The 11,714-nt window shown below is 28.0% G+C and overlaps 1 protein-coding gene across 1 annotated transcript; it reads left to right on the top strand.

The window, feature by feature from the left end:
• The first annotated feature begins 3,825 nt into the window (after positions 1-3,825).
• LOC113384628 (steroid hormone receptor ERR2-like) lies at positions 3,826-9,384 on the top strand. The gene is made up of 9 exons (XM_026622375.1): positions 3,826-3,981; positions 4,077-4,202; positions 4,343-4,466; positions 4,572-4,796; positions 5,226-5,387; positions 6,003-6,244; positions 6,944-7,116; positions 7,258-7,413; positions 8,903-9,384. The coding sequence occupies exons 1-9, from the start codon at positions 3,832-3,834 to the stop codon at positions 8,928-8,930; spliced, it is 1,386 nt and encodes a 461-aa protein (XP_026478160.1). The 5' UTR covers positions 3,826-3,831; the 3' UTR covers positions 8,931-9,384.
• The last annotated feature ends 2,330 nt before the right edge of the window (positions 9,385-11,714 follow it).

The following is an 11,714-nucleotide window of genomic DNA, read 5'->3' on the forward strand; positions in this document are numbered from 1 at the left end:
TATTAGATGCAATTTTACTGGATCAAGTTAATTGGCCATATTTTTTTAATTTTCTTACTTCTTATGTAAGGAGCAGTGGAGCAACGAGTTAATTAGGGTGATTTTCTAATTTGTGATGATGACTAGCGGATCTTGTTTTTATAAAGCATCTTAAGATCATCATGCAGAGTTTTATTGCTCTTGTACCATGTACCTGTTATCATTCTACGTAGTTTTGATTGGGTCCGCTGTAACAATGCCAGATTAGATTTGCTAGAGCACCCCCAAGGATCTATCCCGTATGACCAGATAGGAATTATCATTTTATAAATCAAGATTTTAATTCCGAGTGCTAATTTTGAATTATGCCCGAAAAACCAACAAAGTTTTCTAACTCTGGATTTGAAAATTTTGGTTTTTGTTGTGATGTGGTGTTTCCATGTTTGTCTGCGGTCTAGATGCATATTTAGGTATGCAATAATAATAATAATTTATTCAGCATTTGGTATCACCTAGCCAAAAAAATGCACTGGACGTGTTGTTTTATTAAGCGTAAATCTTATGTGGTTAGACTTGCTCTCGATAGTTTTTATCTGCCATTTTTAGTCCAGTTCTCTATAACGTTTAGATGCCTATGTAAAATTTTCGAAGCCATAGATGGAATGTGTATCCATCTATGGCTTCACATTCGTGTAGAACCCCAATGTCATCATCGAATATTTTTGTTGTGATTGATTGAAAATTAATAGTGAAGAGTATATATAAAAATGGCACCAAAACGCTGCCTTGCGGAACTCCTGCTTCAATCTGAAGTGATGCTGAAGTTTCAGTGTTGACACGGACTTTGAATTTCCCATCTGTGATATAAGATTTAAGAATATCATAAAAACCACTTGGAAGTAGAAATCTAATCTTTGATAAGAAAGAGATCATTGTCAACACCTTATCAAAAACTATCAAAGGCCTGGCTCACATCTGAAAGATTGCAGAACAGAAATTGCTTGGACTCGAATGCATTGTTGAAGACTCTTACGACTTAAACAATATGAGAAAGCCGAATAAAGCATATTTTGTATGCATATGACATTCTGTATAAAATTAGATTTTTGGTTAATTTTTTTTTCATGATTAAAATATATGTATATTTGTTGTTTACTACATTAAACAACAATTCAATCATTATTTGAATTTAATAACAAAATAGATAACTTTTTAGTAATTTTGACCGCGCGGTGGTATAGGTAGTCGCCTATCCAAAGTTGGCGGTAGATTTATTGCTAAAAAATCTATTTTTTACCTAACTTTATTTTTTGTATCAATACACAAAAATTTTATTATCATTATGTTATACAATACAAAATGATTTATCATAACATAATTTTAGACTGAACTTTCTGATATTTTTGCCTTGCTGTATTTTAAGATCGCCTTGACTTTGAAATGTGCTAAATTACGCCAGAGTCGTAATTGATTTGAAAAGTGCGAAATTTCGATTCGGCAATTCAGCGAATAGCATTTCATGAAATTAAAAGTGAACGGTGAAATTTATTAATTTGTACTTTTTGTGTCCTTGCACGTCCATTATTAGTTTTAGAGTATTTTAAAAATTCGATGATATGAGCATTCTGATTTGTCTTTATTTTAGTACATTTTTTGATTTGACTACTTTTAATTTTTAATATCGTCATGTATTTTTCAAGTAAAACTCTTTAGGCGCGACAAGGGTGTAAATCTGTGAAAATGCAACGGAAGAGCGTTACGCTCGAGTCGAGTGCCAATGATTCGTCATTCGCTCTTGATGATATCATTTCTATACGGGTCTATTGTGATTGGTCGTCGTCGCATGGGTATGATTGATTTGATGGCATGCGTATACGTAGTATGTTCCCGCATATAGTGAAAATAATAAAACAAGTGAAAAATCTGTGCCGTTGTGAGAAACGTAAGTTTATTGAAATAATTTGTATTGTTCATGGTTACTATGCATTTTTAGAAATTATTTTATGGGCAAGACTACACCTGCTCAAAGAATGAGACTCTATCACTAGTGAAATAGTCAAAAAAAGTCAATGAATGTATGTTAATTTTAATCACATGATAAGTGAAACAACTGTTCTCTTTCAAATGTCAAAGCTTACAATTTCATTTTACTGGTCCTGAACGTGAAATATTACAAAGTTGCATATTTTTATAAATAATTATAAATAATGAAGAATAAATTGATATTCAGATTCATCACTCTAAACAAGAAATCAATCACGACAATAGTTTTTCTAGCTGTGTATCATGTATATACAGAAATACTTCATAATGGAAATCTATGCAGAATTTATTAATCAAGGTTCAAGGCTGAACCTTTAAGGTTCAAGTTTGTAATTACAATGACAAACCGATCATGTCGTATTTGAATTATGACTTTAATTTCATTATTGTTTTCGAATATTATAAATATTTTTAATGCTATTAAAAATATACAATTTATAATTTATTATTAAATAAACATGTATAATGTTTGACATTAAAAAATGTGTGCATCGTGAGTGTTACCATATTACTAAGAAACATTATTCAAAATTGTTATATGATGTATTTATTTTTAACTTAAATGCCATCTCGTACGATAGCAAAACTGTTTTACTTCAATCGCGTGTGAGCCTTACGCGCACTCTTTTTTTTATTTCAATAGTTAATAATGTTAGTTTCAAATATTCAAAATATTAAAATCAGGAAAGAAAATCAGCATAGCAATTGATACTTAAGTTATGATTGTGCGTGAATATTTATCTACAACAATAACTGAATACAATTTATAATAAAACAGAACACTAAATTCTTTCTTTTCCAAAGTCAGCACAACAGCTCTGAATGCTGATAAATATAGGAAAAAAATTCTCTTTCAACAGTATATTTTAAAAATTTTGTTTTATATCTGACAAATATTCTGATGATGTCTCTTCCTCTTTTCCATTGATATCTTTATCGTTTACATAATAATGCAATATTTAACCGTTTGTCGCATAAATATTTTTATTTTCAACTGCTCAATTAATAATCTTATAATTTATGCAATTCATTAAAATATGTCAAGGAAAAATCTTCCAAGATTGGTATCTTATACTAACAAAGTTTAAGAGAGAATTAATATGAAATATGGAGTTATAAATATACTCAATCTCGAGATGAGTAGAAAAATAGAATAGAAACTGACTGTAAATTATAATGAAGTTATGGGACGGATATTGTAAAGTTGAGTTGACCGATTATCGATGGAAAATTAGAAATAAAAGAAAATTTATTTTTATTATTGTGTTAAATTTTGATTGCTGATTATTTTTGTTGAAATATTAATATTCAGAACATGTAGAGCACAATTTCAGAGTAATTTATAGATATTTCTACTCTTTCGCTACGAGCGACTTCTATAGACGACATCCACTTGACGAGCTGTGGGTGCAAGTGTCACCTATAGACGACATCGAATGTGTCGGCTTTTGCTTCAATATTTACCACTCATTATTTGAGAATTGAGCGTTAATTATTGTGGTTTTAGCTTTTTAGAAGTGTAATTTTTATTTTTGATCGGTAATGACTTGGAAGTATGAAAATATTTTGTGAATCAGTTTATTGGCTCGTATAGCAGCGCCACTCCTGGGGAATACACTCTCGTAGCTAAATTTAAAAAATTTGTATTAAAATAACATTTAAATCTAGACGGAAAATATGTGATACTTATTAGTATAATATTAGGTGCATGCACTATTACTTCCGCTGTTATTTTATTCATATATCAATTATAATATAATATAAAAATATCTTATTAATCTGCTTATTTTATTTTTGCAGGTGTGTATAATGTCAGACGCAGTGGTGGCAGGAAGTGGCGGACAACCTAATTCTGGACAAATCAAGAAAGAATTATCGGAAGGCATTATATACCAGACCGCAGAAAGTCCAGGATCAACATGCTGCACAGCGCTGTATTCCGATGTAGAAGTGATAAAGGTGAGGAAATGGAGACAATTATAATTGTCTAGATTTTTGTAAATTTTGCTAATACAGTGTAATGATGAAGTACGACTTTTTATTAATTATTTCAGATGGAAATTTCGGATCATTTTGAAGTTGTTGACCCGAAATCTCTACAAATAGCAAATAGTCCGGGTAGTCCAGATAGACAATTCTGCAGCTCAACCACGGCGTCAATTGGAGAAATTACGACAAACGTTAGTAATTATTTATTTGTTAATTACTAAATAATAAATCGATTTTTAAATTATATCAACTAATAATCAATTTTCGTTGTCGCTTTTATTCCAAGAATATGTTGCGATTATAAAATATAGTCGGATTTTTTTATTGACAGGATGATATTAAAGAAGATAGTCCAAGGCGTCTTTGCCTTGTGTGTGGTGATATAGCCTCTGGATTCCATTACGGCGTTGCCTCATGTGAGGCATGCAAAGCATTTTTCAAGAGAACAATACAGGGTATAGCATTTATTCTTTTTCAATCAATTAGCAATTAAACTGAAAAAAGTACTAATTCTTTTTGCTTGTTAAAATGGTGTAATTTTGAGTTTATATTTATTTCAGGTAATATAGAGTATAATTGTCCGGCAGTTGGAGATTGTGAAATCAATAAACGGAGGCGGAAAGCATGTCAGGCATGTCGATTTCAAAAATGTTTAGCATCTGGTATGTTAAAAGAAGGAGTTAGATTAGACAGGGTAAGAGGTGGCCGACAAAAATATCGAAGAAATCCAGATACTCCTCATCAATTACAAGTTGTATATCCACAAACAAAGATTAGCCTAGAAGGTATGCAACTGTTTTATATAAAAGGGCTTATACCCATCATTTGTATTTGTAAAGTGTCTTTAATGCTTCATATTTGGATATGGCATTTTTGGATTCTATATATTTTAATTTTTAAATTAGTTTCAATATATGTTCATATCCACTGTTATTGAAAATTTCATATTACCAAATTATATATGTCTATGATATCGAGTTAACTTTTATAACGAAAGTCAACTATTACTGAATTTAATATATTCAAAATGTTGAATATTTTAAAACAAAATTTATATTTTGTCAATGTATTTATTAAAATTTCAATTTACCATTGATATGAAAAACTATTGATAGAGCCTTGATTTGAAAAATGTCTTTACATTTTTTTTTTTTTTAATTCTTAGAAATAAATCAATTCTCTGAAAACAATTCATCTGTATTATACTATTTCAGATATTAAGATTTTAGAAGTGCTATCAACATGTGAACCTGAATTGTTACATATGGGCCCAATTATGACGACAACAGACTGTGCAATGCATATATTGACAGCTCTTTCAGATTTGTATGATCGAGAGCTTGTTTGTGTTATCGGATGGGCAAAACAAATACCAGGTATAATAAAATTTTATATTTATTATTTATAAAACTTTAATAGTGCGAGAGCAGAATGCTGTTAGCAAATGTTAGAAAATTAAATTAAATTATAAAGCAACCGCGTTGCTAGTCTTTTTGAGCCCTATAATTGTAGTTAATATTTTTTTAAATATATGCACTTCCCTGAAAATTTAGTTCTTTATATAAAAGTGAATACTCAATTACAAAAGTTTTGATGCAATCATTTTGTAAGCAGCATTATAAATAATAATAATAATAAATGGTAGTCTGCCCGAAGGCTGGTTCATGGTGTGAGAGCCACCACAAATAAATTATTCCCTTACCCTTCATTCCATTACCACTATTTTCATTCCCCTTTTTTTATTTCATGCATTATCAATAAGTAAGTTGACAAGTTTTTTTCCAAATCAACTGATAGCAGATTGCTTTCGAATTCAATTGATTTTTGTAAAAATGTAATGTAAAATTTTCAATGTCAAAATTTTGGATTATCTGCAGTATTTTAACAATTGCTTTTATTTTACTTTGTTCACAAACAGATGTCTGTATTATGTACGTTAATAAATAGAACTGAAATTACAATTTGGTTTATTTAATTACATATTTTTATAGGATTTGCAGACTTACCGCTAAACGACCAAATGCGGTTGCTACAAGGGACATGGGTGGAGCTCCTCACATTGACGTTAGCATTTCGGTCTCTTCCTGCAGTAACGACTTCCGGCACAGTGATCGATCCAGCAGCCGTAGCAACAAATGGTGCCAACTTAACACCATCTCTCAGATTCGCGACCGACTTCATATTGGAAGAGCGTTGTGCGAAAGAGTGTAATGCTCTAGAATTATATCAACAAGTCAGTATATGATTTTTTTTATAGAATATAGATCATTATTATTATTTTGTTGCATATTGATTTGTAGACTTAATAGCTGATACATAGTTTTGTTGTATAGCGAAAAAATGCCTTTATGCATCCCAGACTGGTGTTTTGTCTGGGTATGTCGGACTCACCTTCGCTTTGCCCTTGCCTCTGGTACCCACGGAAACCGCCGTTAGGCATTACTTCGTGGGGGGAGGATCTAGAATGTTATAATTCTTACCTTGAAGCTGATATTTAATTAAATATTGATTATTGATTCGGATTATTTACTATTATTGGAATAACACATCATAAATACTATTTAAATAAACTAATGTAAATAATAATTAACGTTATTAAGATTAAAAATTATTATATATAAATATGTAAAAATAGTTTAAGAAAGGAATCATAAACTTTAGGATTGTTTTTTTTAAATTGCGTAATAGAATTTTATGAAATATTATTGATCTAAATTTGTTATATGTGTTTATCAACATTCATTGCTTCACACTATGTAGATTTCAATCAAAACTTGTTTGATTTTTTGTGTTTTGTACATTATAAAGAAATAAATAAACAAATTCAAAATAATATATTCTAATACCAAAATGATACTTAACAATCTAACTATTTTTTCGCATAATTGTGGTATTTTAATTGATATTAACTAAACTTACTTTTTTGTCACAGACTGCAAAGGTTGTTGAAAGATTGCATCGTACAGCGTGCACTAAGGAAGAATATTACCTTTTAAAAGCATTGGCCCTAGCCAATTCAGACGCCAAATTAGAGGAACCAATGGCTCTTCATAAATTTAGAGATGTCATTCTTAATGCCCTCAGTGATTGCGTTTCCGTAGTCAGGTGATTATGAAATTATGATTGAATTAAATAACGATGTTTTATTGTAAAAGCTATTATAGCATATCATGATAGTTAAAACTATTGCTTTTTCTTGAACCATAGGCAGAATTATTTAGCTTACATTGTTTTTTTATTTTTCAGTTCAAGTAATGCGCAGTCACAACTACAAAATTTATTACTGATACTGCCTACATTGCGCCAAGCCGATTACGTAGTTCGAAAATTTTGGACAGCAGTCAATCACGATGGAAAAATTTCCATGAACAAACTGTTTGTTGAAATGCTGGAAGCCTCAAGGTAGAAATATTGATATTATAATATTTATTAAAACAAGAATTAACTGCATGAATATTTGTGAATTGCCTGTTTTAGATAAACCCAGTTAATGATTATTACATCAGATATATCTACATGTAATGTATATATTTTGAACAAATTATTATAAGAGGATAAGCAAATGCAACTTACATTTCATGAAGGAAAACTGCATTCTCTCAAGTTATAGTATTTCTATTGGATTATTAAGTAAACAATGAATATTATATTCATAAGGAATTGGTTTACAGCTACGTAAATCATATCATTAGCATTCCAATAATATATGAAATTTGACAATAAATTAATTTATTATTTCAATTAATTTCTCCTTGAGATTTAAAATACTCTTCAAATTTTCTACTTCAATGGTGATTTGCTTTAAATGTTTATCTGAAAACACAAACTTTTTGAAAATGTATTTATTTAGTACTTTTAGTCATAAATAGAATTATAATCTATTGGCTTTTATTTATGCTATTTTGCCACTACGTGGATTGTTTACAAATATATGATATTTGAGCTAATGCAGTTTTTATGAAAGATCATTTTTGATTTTGCAATTAGTTATGGACATTGTAAAATTAATCAAGCAATTACATTTAGTTCATATTATTGTAAGAAACTGTTGATAGCAATAACATATTATGTTTTTATTTTAGATATATAATATTTATTTATTATTCTTAAAATTTATCATTCTTAAAGGTCTTTATATATACATAGCATGTCACAAAGATCTTTTTCACTAAATAAGAATGAATTCTTTGTTTATTTCATTTGATCTATTATATTTGATTCAATGAAAATGAATTGATTATTTAAAATTTTTACATTAACAAGTATACAAGAAACAATAAAAAAATAAGATAAATTTTATATGCGGGCATAAAATGACTGATTTGTTATTGATGACGATTTTTATTTTATTTGTGTGAGAGAGAGTTGCAAAATCATTAATGAGCTAATTTATGTAGAAAAGAGTAAGATTTGTGTTTGCAATGTCAAGAGATTCAAAATATCATCCCATTTACTATAAGATTCTTATAATAATAATTATTATTATTAAAATATATGAACATTTGTAATGTAGATATGGCACATAATATTATTAGTCAATCTTAAATTTAAAAAATTTGTGTAGTCAAATGTGTGTCAGAAAATCTATGATAAATATATATATTATAATATTATATATTAAGAAAATAATATAAGTATATTTTCAATATATATCTATGACAAAAATAAGAGAATGGGCAATTCAGAATATTTGGAAAAACCTTTCTTATAGGTTTACATTGTGCAATATTATGGATATTTTATAATACATAAAGTTTGTTTGTATTTATTTCTGTAAATATATTTCAGTTGTTATATTTGAAAAAATGACAGTAAGAACAAAAAGTTTTTTCACATAAATTACATTTATATAATTGACCATTGAAACAAAGATTGTTCTTTTTCAAATTAGTTCTGGACGGCTCAAATACATTTGTTAAATGACAATGTATAATGGCTCCTTGCAAACAAAGGTTCTGAAAATTTCAAGTTGATGTGTACATATATTATATAGAAAGTTAAATAAAAACTTATATTTTTGATCTAGAAATGTAAAATATTGTGCTACCTCGATGAACCCCACATTTTTGGGGTGAGTATATTACCAAAATATGATAAGGACACTATAAGGAAAGGCTGTGTATTGTTAATAAGTTTTAATGTGTTGTGAATTGAATGATATAAGATAAATGATGCAAAAGGTATAAGTAACAATAGAACAGTTGCTACAGTTTTGCACCATTGTCATTGCTCATTAAATGAGTCCATCAAACATTTTCTAAATAGGATGTTGATAAAGCTTTTTTTACAAAGTTATTCCAAATAATGATTATTTTATTTTCATTATCTGTTATTATTTGTGATGATTGTATTATACCACACATGTTTGCTTTGGGTTTACTGTCTTGCAAAAACAATTAGTTTTTAATTTATAACATTTCTAAACTAAGATATACGAGTGGTGCAACTACCATTTAGGTTTACAACAGCACAAATTTGTTGATAAATCAAGTGCTATATAGTCAATAAACCAGTTAACGCGTTACATGCGTAAAAATGTTAATTTATTTATGCATTTCAAGCAAAGTTTGCAAATATACATTATGTTCAAGCAAATTTTGAAGAGCTAGTTCAATAGCACTCCACAGTTTTCGTATTATATCTAATTTTTAATACAATTAGATTATACTTGTGGATCTTCTGATAATTTTAAATTTTGAAATAGTACAAATATATCTTATCCCATATATTTTAGAAATATTCATTTAATGCTTGTGATAAAATAAATATGAGGTTTTTCTGGTTATCAGAATATTAAATTTAATTGTTAACCACATGGTAGATCCTTCATCTTCTGAAAACATTTTCCAGTATGATAAAATGCACGAAGATCAGTTTGCATATACATAAAAACATAAGATGTATTTTGTAGATCCGTTGGGTTTTTCGAGGTTTTGATATATATATTCTTTAATATTATAAATAATCCTCATATCAATTAAATAATTTAATGAATAAACAATATGTGTCCATATATATAATAATAAGATAAAATACACTAACATGGGCATGATGACTATGCATGTGCTTCGTTTTTGTTATAACATCAAGAAGTGCTTGATGCTCCCGTATTCGTAAAATAAAAACGTTGCATATGAGGCTGTGTCTTAAACGGGAAACAGAATTTACGATGGAAATGTAATTGTGATTTTAATGATAGATAAACTAACCAAATAGTTAAGGTTCTGCATTTTACAAATATATATATTTAATGGAGTTAGGTGCTTTTTCTTGCATCGTTTTTTATTAGAATTATTATATAACACTCAGGTCAACCAGTAAAATCAAAATGTTAGATGAAATATTTTTCTATAGAATATATAAAGCTATTATTTGTTTATTTCTTGTATAATGATATTTAACTATAACTTGTGATAGTGTCGGGCTAAAATTAATTATTAATTATGTAAAATAAGAAAGTAGAAATTAATATTAATTAGTTTGGAAAAGTATATTTACTTATATTATTTTGGTATATTTATAAAGTCCTCAAAAAAAATTGAATAATTATGAGGTACCAAAAATATAAAATCTCATTTAAATATCGAATGATATTTAAAATATAATATATTTTAATATTAATAAACTGGATTAATTTTCTTTATATCAACATTAGATGAGACTAAGATTAAGTAAACTTTAAAATAAAATATTCATTATGATTTAAATATTATTATTTCTATATGTTATTGTCAAATAATTTTGTTAATTTAATAAAATTCTTGTTATTTAATCGATGTTTTATTGCTATTCAGTGCAATAACTTAAACTATGAGCAATCTGATCTAAAATGCTTAAAATTCTTTGAGTTTTATAAAGTAAATTTGTTACGTTTGAGAAAAATGCATTTAATCACTAGATGTTTTGAAAAGATGCAAATCTTTCTATAATGGTTCCAGATCAGTTTTGAATTTTCAGGAGATCTCGTAAATTCATGCATTAAACTATTGTTGATTGTATCTTCGACTTAGTTCTCAGAATAAACTTTTAGTGTGTTAATATTACTATAAATTAGAAATAAATGTTCATGTACTTTTGAAATGATTTAAGTGGCGGTTTAAGAGAAGTCATTACAGTGTTGCCAACCCTATTCTTTTATCTATGAGTGAAGCCTGATGTTGAAGGATGATTGTTTACCTTATTTTTTATTTATTCCACTATGATGATCCTGATTTTAATCTCGTGAAATGTAAAGTGAAAAGATTTAATTCATTTGTAATTACTGACAATTAAACAAAGTAACCGAATGTAACTATTGCGTATTGTGGCGTATTATTACTGAACTGGCACCAAAAATCAAATTCCTCATTGGCAATACTTTTCCTGTTCTTTTTATTGCAAATTGGTTTATTACAGTTGGTGTTTACTGTTTTGTTGTGAAAATGTTCATTTTATTGTGAGAAATTTGTTTTGTGGTTAATTCGTCTTGTTATGATATCAATTAATCTATAAATTCAATCGGGATTGCATAAAACTTATAGCAATTAGTAATATAAGTTTATGAATTAACTTAAATACCCATGCACATTTATAACCTATGAATCCAATGTGAATATATGAATTGTAAATTAACAGCCATGTGGGAATTGTGTCAATTAATATAATCATATTACTTATATATAATTATATATAATGTAATCGTAGACATAAGAAAAAGGTAAGTG

Source organism: Ctenocephalides felis, unplaced genomic scaffold (genome assembly GCF_003426905.1).
Source record: "Ctenocephalides felis isolate EL2017-DRISC unplaced genomic scaffold, ASM342690v1 CF-g0.4_SCAFFOLD_03571, whole genome shotgun sequence".
Taxonomy (NCBI): Eukaryota; Metazoa; Arthropoda; class Insecta; order Siphonaptera; family Pulicidae; genus Ctenocephalides; species Ctenocephalides felis.

What these genes read in the sequence shown, in the direction of transcription:
- LOC113384628 (XM_026622375.1), top strand. Translation starts at nt 3,832, where the DNA reads ATGTCAGACGCAGTGGTGGCAGGAAGTGGCGGACAACCTAATTCTGGA. An exon ending in TTTCAAGAGAACAATACAGG is followed by an intron (nt 4,467 to 4,571) that starts GTATAGCATTTA and finishes TATTTATTTCAG; the next exon opens with GTAATATAGAGTATAATTGT. An exon ending in GATTGCGTTTCCGTAGTCAG is followed by an intron (nt 7,117 to 7,257) that starts GTGATTATGAAA and finishes TTTATTTTTCAG; the next exon opens with TTCAAGTAATGCGCAGTCAC.